At 39.7% G+C, this 19,574-nt stretch overlaps 1 protein-coding gene across 2 annotated transcripts in view; it reads right to left on the reverse strand.

The window, feature by feature from the left end:
* Positions 1 to 19,574, reverse strand: part of COMP (cartilage oligomeric matrix protein) — a 132,635-nt gene that overhangs the window by 41,071 nt on the left and 71,990 nt on the right. For both annotated transcript variants that reach the window (XM_089652604.1, XM_089652605.1), the window contains exons 9-13: positions 13,553 to 13,660; positions 12,393 to 12,552; positions 10,570 to 10,688; positions 6,459 to 6,511; positions 68 to 261 (exon numbers count right to left, since the gene is read on the reverse strand). In XM_089652604.1, coding sequence (XP_089508730.1) covers positions 68 to 261; positions 6,459 to 6,511; positions 10,570 to 10,688; positions 12,393 to 12,552; positions 13,553 to 13,660 — 634 coding nt within the window. The remainder of the gene's footprint in view (positions 1 to 67; positions 262 to 6,458; positions 6,512 to 10,569; positions 10,689 to 12,392; positions 12,553 to 13,552; positions 13,661 to 19,574) is intronic.

Here is a 19,574-nt window from a genome sequence, read left to right on the forward strand (position 1 = left end):
CTTGCTTTGTTACAATACAAACAAAAGTTCTATGACAAAATCACCAAAGTAGACACATTTTGTTTACCATCAGAATCTGCTTGGTCTGGGTTTGGTACTTTTCTGCAATTATCTGGGCCAGGTGGTGCAGTATCTGGGATGCCATCATTATCATCATCATCATCACATTCATCTCCTAAACCATCCTTATCTGTGTCTAGCTGTGAACTATTAATATCTGATGGACAATTGTCACGTGAATCTTGGAGGCCATCACCATCTCTGTTAATAAACAAAACAACAAAAACAAAACATTTTTGCTTTCAAGTTGCCAACACAATGATCCAACAAGCATTTAATTCACATTCAAAGGAAATAAGTGATCTATATTGTTATAGATATTCAGACAGCACTTCTATTACTCTTAGGCCCCATTCACATCTAGCAATGTGAGGGCATCACTTTTTTCTTGCGCTTTTTTTTTTGCCATGTTTGTAGAGTAACGCCGTTCACTTGAATGGGCTGCTCTCGGCTCCAAAAGCGTGCCAAAGTAGCTTCTGTACTATTTTTGGACAGTGCGATTTTGCACATATTCTTTTGCCCAATACACCCATTTTTTTTTTTAAACACTTTTGGGATGCCATGAAGAATGAATGGCACTCAAATGCACGTTGCATGTTTTGCTGAGATTTTGCTGCATTCCTGGTATCATGGACAGAATTGTGCTATTCTGCCCATGATTCTGCTATGTTCAGATGTGAACAGGGCCTTAGACAGATAAGACAAATGTATTTTTTCCATTAGAAAACTCAATACAGCAAAAAAACAATATCTCTGTAGTGATCAATACAAAAATATTTGAAAAAATAAAGTTAACTTATATTAAACCCTAATAAACAATATGCATCAATTAATTGGTGAAATAACATTCCCATAACATATAATTCACTTATGCATCGCAAAGAAATGAACTTCAAAGACAAATATATAGAAGTCCAAATGTGAAATTTTGAAAATTATGATTGTCTATGTGTAATGATTTTTAAACCACTTCACAGACAAGTGTGCCAATTCTCGTCCCGCTAAGTAATGATTTCCAAATGATAAGAGATCAGCAACGGAGGAATCATCCAATTGGGGGGGTCCACAACTCATGGATACCACTGACTCCACTGCCAGAGATCAATAGCGAGTGTACAACATCATATGCCACTGGCCTCACCCATATGATGTTGTACAGCCGCTGTTAATCCCTGGAGTGGTGTGTTTTGCCTGTGTTGCTCTAACTTTTGTTAGTACAACTACTTTTAATAAGTCATATGGTTTTAGCATACTACTCTATGGTCCTTTGTTCTTTCTCCTACCCGTTATTACTTTGAGGTGCTGTCTTTGGACAACCAGTGAAGGACCATGGAGGTATCCTGAGTGGTGGTCCCCCAATTGGATGGTTTCTGCGCTATTGATCTCTTATCATTTGGAGATTATTATATATTTTTCTTTGATAAGTAAATTATATGTTATGAAACTGTTATTCCACCATTTATTTTATGCATATTGTTTATTATGGTTTAATTTGAGTTAACATATTTTTGTACTGATCACCTCAGAGGTATTCGTTAAAAGAATAATTATTTTTGTAATTCCTTTGTGTCCGGAATATAGGTTGCTGAATTACCTCTTTTTGCACATTTTTTTCAGGGACATTTACAGATGAGACTATGAATAATCCTTTTCCCCCTTGTGCCCAAAAGTGAGTTCACCCCTAAGTGAATATGTCCAAATTGGGCCAAAAGTGTCATTATTTTGTGTGGCCGCCATTATTTTCCAGCAATGCCTTAACCTCCCTAGCGGTCTGATTATGTCAGTATTTCTGTGCTCAAAGCGGTACATTTTTTTCCATGGAAATATGTATTTTTTTTATTGTAGGCCTGTAATTTTTAGGAATAACTCACTGAAATCTGTCCGAACAAAAGTCTAGTAAACATCCCGGGTATGTTAAAATTTGAAATACGAAATCATAAATTATTTAAAAAATAATAATATAATAATAAATTTAATTCAATAATATAATCAAACTAAAATCACTGAAATTTGAAATATAGCGCCAAGTTCGCACATCACTGAGCAAAGTCGCAAAATCGTTTTCAGTTTCTGATGACGAATTTCCCCACAAATCATCACTCAATTCTGCAAGTGGTTCTAATTTACTATTGCTGTTCTCTAGCTGGTCTAAAACCGCTTTTGACCTAAAGGGACACTTTTTGGACGCCATGGACTTTTCTTAGTAGTCCAACACTGCTCTGCACCATATATGCGTAAGCAGTCACTGGGAAGTAAACTGGGTGTGAGAAGAGTGCTACAACCACAAGGGTCCTGGACACAAACCCTGGTGGAGTGTGGTATGCACATACTATAATGCACTACTGCTCACATTAAAATTAAAAAATCCCCTCCCCTCACCAGGTGACCTCACCATTAGACCCTACTTCAGATGCACTTCTATTGGGGACCAGCAATCTTTGTCAAGATACATTTATCCTGCTAGAGACAAATGTGAGTGCTGTCTGAATATCTATAAGTCTGTTTTAAGGAACTGAGTAGGTCAAAAAGTGTGTGTTTCCCTTTTGCAATGTAGGATTTTTCTTGTTTGATATTTTATATTTTTATTTACAAGTCTGGAAAGGGCTGCAGAGCCATTTATAAGGCTTTAAAACTTTACCAACCCGAATCGAGAGACAGTCATAGAAAACACTTAGAACAGTAATGATTCTTCCCTAGGGTCGCTGGCCTAGGAATATTATTTCAAGGGCACCATGTAAAATCATCAGGACATCACTAAGGCAGCTGAGCTGCAGATTTCCTTTGTCTCGGCCCAGGTCAATGGTTGCGACTTTACCATCAGAAATGAAGCTGGGAATCATGATACTACAATTAGAAAACAAGTTGGCAAAAATAGTCTTAATCCACATGTAGTAAGATCCAAACTCCTAACTGATCGTTCCTTTGTTCTGTAAGTGAACATAGATCTACAGCTATGGAAGAGGGATACTTTAGGTCAGAGTTTAGGGGTTTTCAAAGCATGGACCTGAGCTCTTTAGCAACAACAAATTAAGTTTTGGGCTGAAACACTTTCTTATTTTTGCATTGTTCTGCTGGAATATTTTCATCTTTGAAAGTACATATTCTACATATCCAAATATTCTTTTCAGATGACTGCTTCACTTTATAATAACTTATAGTGGAATAAGTCTGAACAGCTGCTTTGGGTTTGTCTCCATAATTAAATTCACTTCGCAACACATCTTCAAGCACTGGCTGGCACTGGTATTAAAACACTGCTGGCTGGCGAATAGGGCACCAGCTGGCACTGGTATTAGAACACTGCTGGCTAGTGAATAGGGCACCAGCTGGCATGGTTATTATAATGCTGCTGGTTAGCGATCAGGGCACTGGCTGGCACTGGTATTACTACACTGTGCTGGCTGGTGATCAGGACTCTTGCTGGAGCTGGTGTAAGAACACTTGTACTGCTGCTTACTGGTGATCAGGGCACTGTTGCTGGCCTACACTGTACTGATGTGGCTGGCAATGTGGATGTAAAGCCCTGCCTTTCCTCTCACAGTCGGTCTGTGTATAGGAGAGCAGGCCACAAACCGCAGCCAAGTTTTAAAATTGTGATGCACTGTGATTGGTCATAGCAATCATGTGGTACAGAACCACTTTGACTGGTGCTGTAGGTTTTGCCTATGATCCATTGTGACTAATTGTAGTTTGAACACAGGAGCACATTGATGCAATGCTACACCTGTCCTTCCCCAGCCCTAAGGCTGAGAACTAGCAATCACACACCACTCAATTCTCCCTGTTGCTCTGTCAGTCACCACTGTCTGCTCTGCCTCCACCCAGCGCTCGCTGGAGCGGCTTGCTGAAAGACGGAGCTAAATGTCGGTTCTAGCTCTTGGGTGGATCCCGACCATATGTCGCAATTTTTGCCCAATCTGAACCAGCTGTGATGTCAGCTGACAGCCGACGAACTGCACTCCTGTGATCCTAGCTTTGGCTGTACTTCTCCTAAGTTACTAGTTTAGTTGCATTCATAACGAAATTAGTTTAATTTAATTTTGTCTATTTGTTTTCGACCGGATTCAAATTTTTTCCAATGGATTAGAAGTATTCGAGTCGAAGTCAAATAACAAATATTGAATCCATTCAAATTCATTATTCATTGTGAAGAATAGCTGGTTGTTAAGGAGTAGGGCTGTGATGTCCTTAACCTCCTGGCACTGGCGCATCCTGGCCCTTTAATGGGTTTGTGATGCTGGGAGGCGGGGTTTAGGGTCATGTGATCTGTTGGCTGTCAGGGTGGTCACATGATCGGAAAGCACCCGACAGCAAGTAGCAATTGGAATCTTTCCGTGAGGTGCCAGTAAATGTGCCGGGAGTGTGCAGGGCGCATATTTGTGTATGCTCGGCGCCAAACAGTTACCAACCATGACTCATCTGTTGTCAGCGAGAATCCTCTTCTTACAGCAGATTATAAACAAACTCGTTCCGACATAAATAAACAATAGAAAAAAAAAAACAGCATGGGCCCCCTCCCCCCCACCCTAAAGCCTTAACAGGACTTCAGGTCTGGTATGAATTTTAAGGGGAACCCCATGCCAAAATGTAAAAAACTGTGAAAAACAAATCCATACCAGACCCTTATCTGAGCATGCAGCCCAGCAGGTCAGAAAAGAGGGAGACAAGCAAGCATATCCCCCTCCTGAGCCATACGAGGCCACATGCCCTCAACATGGGGGGTGCTTTGGGACAGGAGGGCTTCCCACCCGAATCACCTTATCCCCATGTTTATAGAGCAAAGGGCCTCCTCCCCACAACCCTGGGTGGTGGTTGTGGGGGTCTGCCTTTGGGGGGGGGCTTATCACCTATGTGAATGATGTACCGCTACTTATAAACCAGAAAAAATTTACAAAATAAAAAAAAAAACAGGACGTTTTTGACCTTTATTAAAAAAACAAAAGGAATGTCCCCAAAGTAAATCCAGCATCAATTATGGTGAACGCCACCACCCCCAACCCAAAAAAAAAAAATCTCCATACTTGTTGCTTTCCTCCTAACATCTGATCACAGGTGAACCTTGCCCCCTCATTTACTGTCGGCACTGGGAACTGGAGCTGTCAGTCGGCAGGTGACTAGCGATGCTAAATAAACAAAGGGGTAGGGTCATCCGTTGTCTCTAGTAATCCCCCCCCCCCTTTATTTACCATTGGCAGGAACAGGACATGTAAGATGCCAAGAGGCAAGTGACCAGTGTGGAGCGTTTTTTTTTTTTATTGGGTTGGTGGCGGTGGCTCTGAGTTACTTTGAGGGACTTTGTTTTTGGTTTTATTAAAGGACTTGTCAATAACTGTCAACATGTTTTCCTTTATTTTTGACACGTTTTTTGGGGAATGAGTAGGGGGACAACGTACCCTACACTCATTCACATGAGCGAAGCAGGGATCTGGGGGCCCCCTTGTTAAAGGGGGCTTCCAGATTCTGATAAGCCCCCCAGCCACAGACTCAGATCAACATGGGTGCTTTGGGTGGGAGCCCCCTTGCTCCAAAGCATCCCCCCCATGTTGAGGGCATGTGTCATGGTGTGAATTAAGGGGGTGGGGGCACTCGCTTATCCACCCCTTTTACTGACCTGCCAGGCTGCAAGCTTGGATAAGTGTCTGGTATGGATTTTGTGGGGACCCCACACTTTTTTTTTTTTTTTTGTAATTTTGGCATGGGGTTACCCTTACAATCCATATCAGACTCGAAGGGCCTGGCATGCACTGGAGGGGGCACGCTGGGTTTTTTTTTTCTTCGTACAAAAATTTAATGCTGGCACTGGTTTGTTTTTATTCTGCTTTCCACAGGGAATCATGCTGACAACAGATGAGTCATGGTTGTCAAGGATGCCGTTACTGGCTGGCCTTCCCTCTCCTTATCAACCAGCTATTATCAAATTAATTTGAATCATTCATTTCATTTGGATGCTTCTAATGTCTGAATGATAGAAATGAGTTTCTATTTCGTTATTGTTTATTTTGAATCCGTTGAAATTTATTACTATTGTATTTGGAAATTTGGATACATCTGGATTTCTAAATAACTAAAATTTCATACAAATTTGAATTTGGAATGAAACAAAGCACACGTGTGTACAAAGGACACGGATATATATATAGCTGTAATGTACACACTATGGGCACCTCCCCACCATTCTTGGATCTATGTGAATTGTCAAAAATATTCACGAATCTAGTATGACAGGCGCATTGAACACTCTCTACAGACAATCCTACAAATTAACTTTCCTCTTTATAATATTTGGGAAGGACTCTAATTCCTAAAAATAAAACAATGTTCAGTTATAAAGCATATATTTTATGTTTTGCAAGTTACATTTCTGTTCATTTCAACAAATAAATATGTGGATTTCTTACCGATCTTGATTGGTATCACATTTATCTCCGACTAAGTCATGGTCCGCATCTGCCTGAGAATGACAGAAAATAGGATAAGAACACATTCTTTCTGGAAGCACACAATATTTTGCACTTGAAACACAATTAAAGTCAGAGGCAAACATGGGGCTATCAACCAAATAATTTTATTTGGGAACAGAGATTTGAACTCTTCAAATTTGGGTTTCAGCTTAAAGCGGTATTAAACCCAAAAATGTAACATATTGCAGATTACCAATCATTGTCTTTCTGTTTTCACCTAGTGATCTGGCCAGTAGCACACCTCTTGTATTAGAATGCCCACACTCTGGATGAAGGAGCACAGGGGGCACATTTTGACAACATCATTGTCAATCTGGGGGAGTGTTAGTGTTGCTAGCAGATTTAAATACACTAACAAATTGAAGCCAAAATCCAGCCAACACTTTATAAGCAGTTACATTAACAGTTTTTTTCCTTTTAGGATAAACATTTTGCATAAATAAAAGCTGATCATTGTAAGCCCTCCTGTTGGTGGTAAATGGTTCATCTCAAAACTCTAACTGCTACATCTGCAGGAGAGCTTGTTCTATTGAAAAACAACAGACTTACTGGACAAATCACTAAGTGAAAATAAAAGAAAGCTTAACATTTTCTATATCCACCATTTTGTGATATGTAACATTTATAATCAATATACCAAACTATGTTAAGAACTAAGAATACCTAAACAGAATGAATGACAGATAAATAAAAGAAATTTAAAAAACAGTTACTATGTTAACCTCTTCATGCCGGCCGCATGCAAACGTGTGGCCTCCCGGCGTCTGGGCCTAGACGCCGAGCGTCCGCACATTTCCGTGCAATTAAGAAAAATGTGCTGAGAGTGCGCGCCCTGCGTGCTCACAGCACACATGTCCGGTACTCATGGAAAGGTCCCGATCTCCTCTTTCGCGATCATGTGGCAGCAAATCACGGCGGTCACATGACCCTAAAACCCCGTCCCGCCTCCCGGCTTCTGAAACCCTTAAAGGGCCTGTAGGCGCCAGCTCCAAGGGGTTAATAAAGGGGTTCTAAAAGCAGAAGGTTTTTTACCTTAAAGGAAAAGTATGGACAAAGCTCTTTTGGCCCTAATTCTGTAGCACTTAGTTCTGCACTTCTGTGACCCATGTTCAGTCGACAGTAGGCTAAAGTCTGCTTCAACTGATGTCACAAAACAGGTCCAAGCTCTGCAGGGATCCTGGCAATAATGTCAGGATCTGCCCAGATGTCTGACCTGTAGCTGGCTCAGTCTCTCACCGCACTGCTGAGAGCCTGAGCCAGCTGATCCCATGCCCTCTCCTGCCCTGCGCTCCATTGACCGCTGGAGGGGCAGATCACAGAGCCAGTGACTGCTTAGCGTGGACCTGGGAACTGAGCTCAATGCTGCAGTCACTTAGGCAAGAATTATTGTTTTTTAAAATCCTCCCTTGTCTTTTAATGCATGTTATGCGTTAAGGTAAAAAAAACCCTTTTGTGTTCAGTTCCCCCCAGCCAAGCAATTCATAAATAATTCATAAAAATTAAACCAATTAAAAACAAATATATATATATATATATATATATATATATATATATATAAATTCCATGCTCTCTATTTAGCGTGAATATGGTGCATATATAGATATTTCCCTAACAGTGCAAAAAGTCCAACCACAATTTCAAAGTCCAAAATTCCCAAAACTGGTGTTGTGAAATCTTTGCCACTAAAGTATGTATCCACATGCCCCACCACCTCCACATATACCAAGTTGGTGTTATTTTCACTTTAGTTCTGACATGCAGGCGGTTGGGCAATATATCTAAGTTTAATGGACACTCTCAGGGGATCCCAGAAAAGGATGATCTGGGCTGCCATGTGCAAAACCATTACACAGGGGCAGGTTAGTATAACATGTTTGTTGGACTGAACTGTTGCTAGGAGGAAACATTGACTTTGGGAAGTATTATTGTTAGTTTCAGTATTATTGACATTATTATTGGTATTATTGGCTTACTTTACAGGTTGAAATAAGTGTTGAAGTGATAGTTACATTTTAAAAGACAAACCAATAGTTAATGTTTAGTGTTGGAAGGGGGTTTAAGTGTTAATGACTCCTAGCGACAAGAACAGATACTGTATACAGAACCCATAAAAAGGTTGGCATAAAATGTAAGGATACTCTATCAGGGAAGGTACGGGGAAGTGATGTTGAGCGCACTGCAATTAGTCAACATTACACACAAAATGTCCCTGAGTACCTAACCTGGGGACCAAAAAAGAACATGAGCATCACATTAGAGTTGTTTCCATCAACAACTAATCAGGTTTCACTGTACATTTTATTGAAATATGCAACAAAAAATTTTCTTTTTTCCAGGTTCCATAAATCAGCTCCTGTGACACAGTACTAAGAAAACTCAATCCGACTATACATCAAATCAATATCAATAGGATCAAGTGGATAAAAATAGATAGCAGTATGACTGACCATCAAGTGTTAAAGATGGCCGCTGGAGCTGCATGTTGCTCCGGCGGCGTGACGTCACGCCGTGGTGTGGATCCTCCTGGCGACCCCCCTCTGAGGACATGTTTGTACACGATATGCCACAGGAAGAGCCATGGCGCGACGTCACGCCGCCGGAGCAACGTGGAGCTCCGGCGGCCATCTTTAACACTAGATGGTCAGTCATACTGCTATCTATTTTTATCCACTTGATCCTATTGATATTGATTTGATGCATCTATAATAAAGATATTATAACTTACTACACTATGGGAGTATTCCTGTTCCCACTTCTTGGGAGAGCACTTTAAATCTGCAGACCCATTGGACGGGCTACCACGCTTCATGGATACTTGGTGATATATGACCACTCCCAGAAGGAATTAGGATACCCTGACACCTGGCATACTGGTTTCACATTTGATGACCCATCCCCCAAAGGGAAGACCTTCTCAGCTCCAGGCCCCATTAGATGACACCTGTATTTACCTCCATAAGGCACAATCAATATGCGCGTCCGGTGAGTGCGCATTTCTCACACCACTCTAGCACCTTTTGCTGGATCAGGATTCACCGCAGTCACCCGATTGGAACTTTTTACTTGATCATTGATCTTCATACATTTATTTATTTATTCATCAATATATATTTTATTCATTGCACCCCCTTTCATTGGAATATATATGAGCTGATATATTGTTGTCTCAGACATTATACTTGTTAACCTTTTTTATTAGCGCTCTGCAAATTTATTTAGATGTTCTTATTTATGGTGTTTTTGGTTACCCATTTATGTGCATAGTCGCTCGTTCATACTTACTCCAGGCGCTCACTTTTTCTTTCCATATACTTCAATCCGACTATAGCTCAGGAAGCAGCACTTTGTTGCATAGCAGTACAGAACATTTCTAATACCCGATCCAGTGAATAAGGTAATGATTTCCTATTTCATTTAACTGAGCTACATTTGTGTTTTTAACCTTTAAAGGACCCTTCAATCTCAAGATGGTTCATTTTTAAAAAAAATGTTTATTAGAAAATCATATGTATGTGCCCTCAATAAAATGATTGCAAGCTATTCTGAAAATCTTCATTATTGCTTGTGGTCAAACAGACCTAAGACTGCTGCTGTTTGCTGCCATCTTGGATGTGATGACGGTGGCAGATGGCAGTGGCCCCAGAAGCTCACTATTGCTCACATAGAATGTGCGCTCCAAGGCACACCTGCTCTGGCAGTAAGGAATTCACATGACCAAACAAATGTATACAAATGCACGGAGTGCAGCTATAATGCAGTGGAGCTGAAATAGCTCACGCACTGCTGCCATACTACATTAAATACACTTCTGTGGTGGTGTAATTTTGGCCTGTACTGCTGGCTCTACTTTGTGTGCTCCCACTGTCATTGCCATGCCCACAGAACCAGTGATCTAGCCGGTTAAAGAGGGAAGGGCGGGAGGCTGCAAAGACAATAGAAGTGTTGGATTTCTATGAACTTTGTGCTTAGGGCCCAGAAGAAAGAACATTGATGTTGCAATTATGTTTTCTCAATGTATTTTAAGTTTTTCTAAAGCTTTATAGCCTACCTGGTCTGGATTGCGAATAGTGGGACAGCTGTCACATGCATCACCTACACCATCGCCATCTGTGTCCTTCTGGTCTGTGTTTGGGACAATTTTGCAGTTATCCACAGCATTCTTAATTTCTGAAAAAAAAGTGCATATCATCAACAGTGTTTTCCTTGACACAACTGTATACAAACATTTAAATAAAGAAGCACAGTAGTCTCATTATTTGAATTACACTTTCCAAAAATGTTCACGCCTCCCATAAAAGATACAGTACTTTGTTAGTAAAATAAAGAGCACATCATTCTTGCGTTTTTATGTTGTGACATATGTCACTTTTCTTGCAAAGCTGCCATTAAGGTAAAAAAAACACTCCGCTATCTGTCCTACTACACCCCCCCCCATCCCCCACCCACCCTAAACACGTAGCTGGCTCCGAAGCCACTGCCCCATCTCCAGTATTGCTTCTCTAACTTCCTGAGGGCAGTAGAGCCATCGGCTACTGTTGCAGTCAATTAAAATCCTGTGAGGGGTAAGGTGGGGCTTGGCTTTCCAGAGCGGTGTATGTCTATGGACACCTGTGCAAATTTAAAGCATTCCCCACACATGATATTTAATGGATTTTTGTGTTTATAATGTTGCCCTCAAACCTGCATGAAAAGACCCTTTTCCATTGTACGGTATTTTTTATGTTTTTTTTTTTTCATTGGAATGCCCAATGCCCATCTTCCCCCTGCACAATTACCTAGCCTATTATCCTTAAAAGTGGCCAGAACAAACTAACAAGGCTTTCCTCCTGTAGGCTTCAATGGGATTCAATACTAGGTTCTGGTTTTTCAGACTTAAAACAAACCCTTCTCAAACTCTTCCCAGGCCGATTGCTGCATACCTGCAGCATCCACTAAAACTCTGCCACTATGGCCATTGTAATGGACAAAGCTATGGCACTCGGTAGTGTTACATAGTTGAGCCGGCCATATATTGTTTGAATCTAGGCTGGTTCAGCAGGGAGCGGCAGAAATTGGAACCATCTATGAGCAGGCTAATTGTACCCAATTCGATTGCTGTACGACTTGGGTACAACCAGCCTGTCAGACTCTTCATGCAATTATTGCCAGCGTCTCTGCTCACCCCATCAGGAGAACACAATAGCTCTGCAGGAGGAATTCCACCATCAACAATGACTGTCAAGGAATTTTCTTTCCTGCAACTCGTGGTTACGTGAAAGAAAATTGTATCATCTATTGCCTGACTTTGTCAGGCTGAAAAAAGACACATGCCCATCCAGTTCAACCAGCTGGTTGTTGTTTGCCAAGCCCTTGCTGCTTTCTGCCCTTTCCTTTATGGCTTTGAGGCAGCCCACAATAATGGCCAATAGGAATATGTGGTGGGCATGACATTACAGCTACCTCTGACACTATCAGGGAGCAAAGGGGCTTTCCCAATCAGAGTGATACAGGGTTTGATATGGCAATACAGCACAGATGCTACTGTAGGTATATACAGGCATCTCTAGATACCTTGACTTTATACCTGCCGGCATTTTTAAGTAAGTTTAGTCTGTCATATTTTACATTTTTTATATCCATAAACTGATTTTGTTAATTTTTTCATCTGGTCTGAAGGATGATTCTTGACCACAGAATTTATGAAATAATTTATTTCAGAAATTTAAGCTTTTGGGTGCTTTGTGTATTTTTGAAGGTTCATAAAGCTGTAAGCAATATTTCTAATCAAAGTGTATACTTAAAATCAGATTAATCCAAAGCAGTCACTGAAGGAAGTGTGCAACCAAAAAACAGAAACAAAAAAGTACAACTATAAAAATGATATAAACATACTGTCTCCATCTATGTCATCATCACATATGTCTCCTTTTCCATCTTTGTCAGTGTCCTTCTGATCATCATTTTTCACATTACGACAGTTATCACAAGCATCACCGAAATTATCCTGATCTGCATTTTTCTGATCCACATTGGGAACATAGACACAGTTATCCTGCACCAATAGAAAGAAAGTGTTGAACAACTTGCCCGTCGTCATTTTCACTTTAGATAGAACTAAGCAAAACTGTTTTCTTTTGTATAGTGTAAGGGAGGGTTATAATCTCTCAGGTTTCTTTTTTTTCCCACCTGCATCTCATTATGGAGGTTTCCCTTCACTTCCTGACCCATAGCCAAAACATGAAGTGAGAGGAGATCTCTCCAAAATGAGGGAACCCCTGGATGTCACCAGGGTAACCAAAACTAATGCCCCCATTGGTCCCCCTTCTAAACCTTATCTGGTGACAGCCCAAAATTTGGAATTTTCTCTAATTTTCATTCTCATTGGTAAACAAGTAATTAAGTAGATTGCTTCTAAAAGTAAATATACAATTATAAAATCATAAACACAATAAAAATACAACTCATTGGTAAAGATAAACAGGACAAATAGTGAGGGTTACTTTCCCTAATGGGCACCTAGAAAGCAATTAAGAACTGACAGGTTTTCTAATCCCTCTCCACACTTATCAGAACTAGAAAAAAATAAGTAGTTTTGCTTTTAGATATGCTGTTAATAAGACTACCTCCATCTTCCAGTCAAATCAACAGTGGTGAGACATTGGTCATGTGGATTCTGCAGAAGGGGATTTGGACCTTGTATACACAATGATCCACTCATTCAACAGATACCAGTTATCAATGCCTTTTGGTCACATGTGGCGCTTCTTGAGCTTACTGGAATTAAGTTAAATATTGCATAAAGTAATTTTCTTAACACTTTATTATTCAAATTAAACCTAGAACAACCTTGCATAAATTATAAGAAAATTACATTGTATTTTATGGATAAGCCCCCTTTAATCAACAATAGAACAGCATGGTCTGACATTGAGCTGACTCATTCTTTTACTGGACTAATATAACAATGCATCAGAATAAGGGAAAATAAAACAGATTTAATTTCCTTATTCAACTGTGTTAACAATCATCCTGTAGAAGACAAACTTTTGAACCTGAATATTTGGTATCCCGTCTCCGTCAGCATCATCATCACATGCATCTCCAATTCCATCCCCGTCAGCATCTTCCTGGCCAGAATTAGGCACAGTTACACAGTTGTCCTGTAAGCAAGAACATTCAGTCCATTAAAAATAACCTGGTAAACACAGAACTTTTTTTATTAAATAATATAACTCAGTATAATTACTATAAATGGTTTTGAATGTGATAAGCCACTCAAGGAAAGCATTTTAATTTTAAAAGGTAAGTAAAATGAACTAATGCTTTCTATGCCAGGGCAGATTTTCATTTTTTTCTATAAATACTAAAGTGTACAATATAGACATAAAATTCACCAAAGACCTCTGAAATCACACATTTTCTGAAGCCAGAGGAGCTACAAAAAAAAAAGATAATTTTATTTCATTCATGCATTCTGGGATAGTTGTAAATCTTTAGATTATTTTCAGTAAAAAACACAATATTTTTTTTTAGCACAAAGACTCAATATACAGTAATCTCCAAAATTTCCATTCCTTACACTGTAAATTATAATTTGGATTATTGTTTTCTAGATTTCCCTTCTGGATTTCCCTCTGATTATCCACTACTCAGAGTTTGCCCTGGAATTGGTGCATTCGTTGAGCTCATTGCTACCCCACTCTATAGTCCTAAATACAAAACCTCTGGCCAGCAGATTAAAGGTAGGCATGTCAAGCCTTAGCTCTTTTGCTTCTGAAGCCTTTTTCTTTTCCTTTGCACACATGTTAAAATACACATTTTAGACTTAAAGATTACTTTAAACCCAGAAAACTTAATAGGAGGGAAGACTTTACTAAAACTGCTACAGACAGAATCTGGAGCAGATGTGCAATCAGCAAATAATCAGCTTCTCGCTTCAGCTTGTTCAATGGAGCTTTGAAAATGAAATCTTTATGTCTTAATAAATACTTTTGCCTTAATAAATTCCCCTCTAAATGTTTCTTAAAAGCAGAGACCCTGTAGAATAAAATTATAGCAGTAGCATTTTTTATGTCGCACAATTATTCTACTGTTTATCAAATCTATATTTTTAGTAAGAAATTCACTTGAATTAAATTTAGTGAACACAACAACAACATAATTCCTAATTTTTGGTAAAATATAAAAGTTGAAGTTGCGTACATAGATACCAAATATGCTAAAGATCAATTTTGTGTGCACAGGTGAAATGGCAAAAACTATGGTACCCAGAATTGTCTATAGGTGACAAACCTTTACAGCTCATAAATTTAGAGATAACTGTGAGTTATGGCTACAAAATTATTGCTCTTGCTCCAGCATGCGTAGTGACACCTGATATGTATGGGCAATCATTGTTTTCATGCACACAGGCACCTGATGCTCATTTGTGTTCATATGTGCGTGTACGTGGAGGCAGGGAACTTTTAAAATGGGGGGGGGGGGCATTTTTAAAATTTATTTTATGAAACTTTAATTTTCTAATCTTTTTTTCCAATGTATCTTTGTTTTGCTTCCACCTACTGTATGTGATAGCATAGTGCAGGTGACAGGTTCTCTTTTCTGGAGACATTATTTGAAGCTGATCAGTACCCAAACTCGAGTTGATCAAACAGACTGTGCTTGATCAGCTTCTTCTACTACCAGTTTATTCAGAGATTGACTGCTCTGAACCTGGCAGTGTTTAGTGCTGAGCACTTCTGGATTCATGCTACCAGGGGAATACAGCAAATTAATGTTCACTGATCTTCTTATGCTCTCAATCCTGACACCCTCCTCAAATGTCCTGTGCAGCCAATCACTGCTACTTGAAAGGCAGCAGCCTGCATAGCAAAGGTTAACTAATTCTTCTTTTTTGTTTACATACCTGCACTTCCTCCAATGGAGCATTTTTCAACCAGGGTACCCAGGTCCCCTAGGGTGCCTTCAGGTTTCTTTAGGGGTGCCTTGGTAAAATGCCTAACCATTTTCCAAAAACTGCATACAAGCCTATGGATGGATCAAGCCTGCCTTTTAGTTAAACAAAGCCACAGGTTTTCTCAGGTTCACTGTTACAACTTTTCAGCCACAGGCATCCTAACAACTAGTGACGTCATTGGTTGATAAGGAAGAGGCCAAGCTCCTGCACAGCATCCTTGTTTGCCTGTTCCCTACCCCTCTCTATTAGCACTGGGATCACATTAGCTGAGTGAGGAAGAGAAACTTAGGGACAAGAGAAACATTGGAATACTAGTTAGTACCAGGGTGCAAAGGTTTATTTGCTTTGGAAGAATAGATCTCCTCTAACGTTGAGTGTCCTACATGTGTAGAAGCTGTTGTATTATGTAAAACTGTTAGTTTATTTTTTTTTTACATTTTAGAACGGGATGCCTCAAGATTTTTAAAGATTTTTAAAAGGGTGCCTTGACAGAAATGCACTGCTCCGATGTAATATTGTTTACATGCCAACGCTTCTGCCAATGTAACAATTATGTTAGTGGTTGCGAAAGGGTTAAAGCAAGTATCTACTAATTCAGCAGAGTAGACCTGAAGCACTGAAGCCTAAATTACACCCCTTCCCCTTTACAATACAGATCTGTGTACCAAAGAAACATATCACCAGGCCTGATCACTGTCATCTGAGTCATGGAAGGCATGCTGTTTCCACACAATTAACGATTTTCATATACTCATTTTAAAACCACAATTCCATAAAATATGTAAATAATACATAAAAATAAATCTTATATACATTTGATACTGTTTATATTTAAATTTTATGCAGTTATGGTTTTTAATGGTACAAACATTCGTTTTAGAGATCTGTTGTTGATGCCTGTACTTTCTGACACCCTACAAATTCCCTGCTTAGTTGGTTGGTAATTTGTCTATAGAATATGGCATGTGGTGTTTTTATTCACGGATTTCAAGACAAGACATTTTATATACTTTAAAATATTAATTCTTTGCATTGTACTTCCCAAGGGATGTGCTGGTGCTCTGCTAGGCAGATGGGGCAACAGCACCTTTGGACAACTGCTGCAGATCTTCAGAACTGGTTTACAGAGTTTCTCTAAGGGCAAGTGTACTGCTGGAAGACCACAGTTAGAGCACCCCTAATATATGATCCTGATATTTTAAAATTAAAGTATAACTAAATGCAGAATTTTTTTTTTTTTAGTTTAGATAGATTGGAGAGGGACTGGAACACCTGTTCCCAGTTAGGAAGATTCACCCTCCCTTTTTGTCCTATTTACTGTTATCAGTGAAAGAAAATCCAAAATTTTGGGCTGTCACCAGAAAAGTAATGGAGGTGAAATATTCCAATGGGGACACTAGTTTTGGTGACCCTCATGACAACTAGGGATACCCTCATGTTGGAGGAATTTCCACTTACTTCCTGTTTTGGCCATGGGAGCATAAGTGAAGGATAATTCTCCTCAATAGGATACAGAGGGCAAAAAGAAAAAAAACAGGGCTTATAACCTTCCCTTACTCTATCCAAAATAAGAATAAAAGTGCCTTTAGTTCTATATTTCTCTGTTTAATATTACCGGTCTAATGTAAGTAAAAGTTAAATTATTCATAAGCAAAGTCAAACTCATAAGCATCTGACTCAGATGACATTCATCCTCATTTACTAAGCCCTGTGATTTAATGGATATTGTATCTTACTTTGATATAGTTGCTTTTAATTGGGTCATTGCCACAGCACAGCATATCATGTAGCTGGATGGCAGGGTGATGAGATGAAAGGTGACCTACAGGCAGTCCAACAATTTAAAAGCAGACCGTACAGGCACTAAACAATAGAAACCATAGGAAGATGGTCTAGGCATCAGCAATTCAAGTGAAGCAGAGCAGGAAGAGTTCAAAGTGGTCAGGTGGAAGTACCTTTAGGAGAACAAGCCAAAGGTCAGCAACATATTCAGACAGCAGAGAAAAAGGATCAAACCACAATTGTAGTGAACTGAACAAAACAGTGATAAGTCATGCTTGATAAGTAGGGTAAAATTGGTAAGCAGAAGGATAGTTTAGTAAGGCCTCATTCACACAATCTGTATCACTGCATACCCTGTGCAAGGGCCATGTGTACCTGCATGGCCCATCTCTCTGATGTCTGTTGGGGTGCAGTAGCTGCATGGACACAGCCATTTCTCCCAATTTAACATTTGTGTGGGTGCACAGCCCTGAATGCACACTGTCTATGCTTAGGGCCAGTTGTCCGAGAGCAGCAGTTGTGTCAGTGCAGCTTCTGCATCCCAATAGACATCAACAGAACTGCCTGCATAGGGATGCACATAACACCTGTGCATCCCCATGTGAGTAAATATGGCTTTTGCAAGGAGTACACATTAATAGACCCCGTGTGAACGAGGCCTAAAGAGACCAAAATTATTAGCAGATACACATACAGGGTCAATTACAGCCAGATTATTATAAAGGAGAGGCAATCAGGCCATAAGCAAACACAATTCAGATCAAAATCAGGATAGCAAAAGGTTAGGTCAGAATATAGAAAAATTTACAGAATTGCCTAAAGTGTAGGATTAGATACATCGTGATACATTCTTATCTTGTGGATTGCAGTGTGGTGGGCTACATAACCTTATATACCCCCTACTTTCACAGTTCTATAGACTTAACTTTCCTTCTTAGGACTTTAAAGTTTCAGTATTATCAGCAAGCGGGCTTTTGCTTTGGGTGACTAGTCTTTTAGGGTTTACATATATATTGGATGGGGGGAAATTCTATTTGGTTTTGTCCTGCAAAGGCCTTTTAAGTTTGAAGTGTGCAGCATACACAGTTGGAACTGCCCTTTACAGCTTGCTACCTAGTGTTCATCAGATGTCACATCTACACCCTTCCCTTTTGCCATAGTTTTTTTATAAGCTAGGATTTTTCATCCCTTCTAACATTCTGCTTACATTTTGTGATTTGTAACAGTACTGCTTGGACTTTGAAGAAGGGGACATACCCCGAAAGCTTGGCTCAAAATTGTATGTTAGTGCAAATAAAAAAAGTATCACGGACAGTACTCAATTGTTTCTGTCCAAAATGCACTAATACGGCTACAATCACCTCCCCCAAAAAAATACTACAGTGAGAAACACCTCTAAAATGAAAGATTGAGGTGCTGTGTGTGTACGCAGCACATCACAGTCTTCTTGGAAAACTGCATTTATTAGTGTTAATCAGGCATGTCACATAAAAAAATGCAAAGTTTCAGAACCTACAGAGGATCTCTTTATCAAGCAAAATGATATGGAGTGTATGGATAACAAGATACAGTGTATATACACATTAAACGGCAATAAAAACCTATAAACACCATGGAAAGATTGTGTGATAATGGCACAAACTTTGTCTGCCTATGCCCTAAGTCTCATAGCGCAGTTCTTGCTGTTTAAGGCTTTCAAGACATCCTTCACCATGCCAGTAGGATTTGCACCTTCAGCATCCTACCCAGTCAGCGCTCACTTTGCAGAAATGCAATGCCCAAACCAGATGCCTGACAAAAGATTGATATATAAAACCCCAAACAGTGGAAATCTACCTTAAATATGCCACAGAGGCAACAGTAGCAGTGGTGAACAATATAGTCTGCCCTTTTTGTAAGTGCCTGTGACAGGTTCCTTGGCTCTAATAAATCCTATGGCTGTGGAGGTATAGTGTGGGGCAGAGGATAGAGGATTTCAACTATGACAGCTGGCACCAGCACAAGGTTGCTTCAGTTTAAATATAAGCACAGTCCCTTGTGCTGATTAATTATCTAAACTTGGCCTTTAAGAAACTCTTTGCATTGAACTCTGCCACTTACATGCAGCTGTCCTTTATACACTATATTGTACATTACATACTTCTGACAAAAGTGTTAATTGTGCCAACAGTTGCTGGTTGCTAAACAGTTCCTGTATAAATTAATTTAATTTTTTAATTCTTCAAGGTAGAGTCAAAGTGTTAGCTCTCTGTCTAGTTTTAGTGAGCGCAAAAGCATTTGTAATGAAAGTGTTTAATTTTTTAAACGATTGTGCAGAGCTTTATGCATGTCTGTGA

This window comes from Staurois parvus, unplaced genomic scaffold (genome assembly GCF_062004578.1).
Source record: "Staurois parvus isolate SC_StPar_1 unplaced genomic scaffold, SC_StPar_1.0 ptg000688l, whole genome shotgun sequence".
Classification (NCBI taxonomy): Eukaryota; Metazoa; Chordata; class Amphibia; order Anura; family Ranidae; genus Staurois; species Staurois parvus.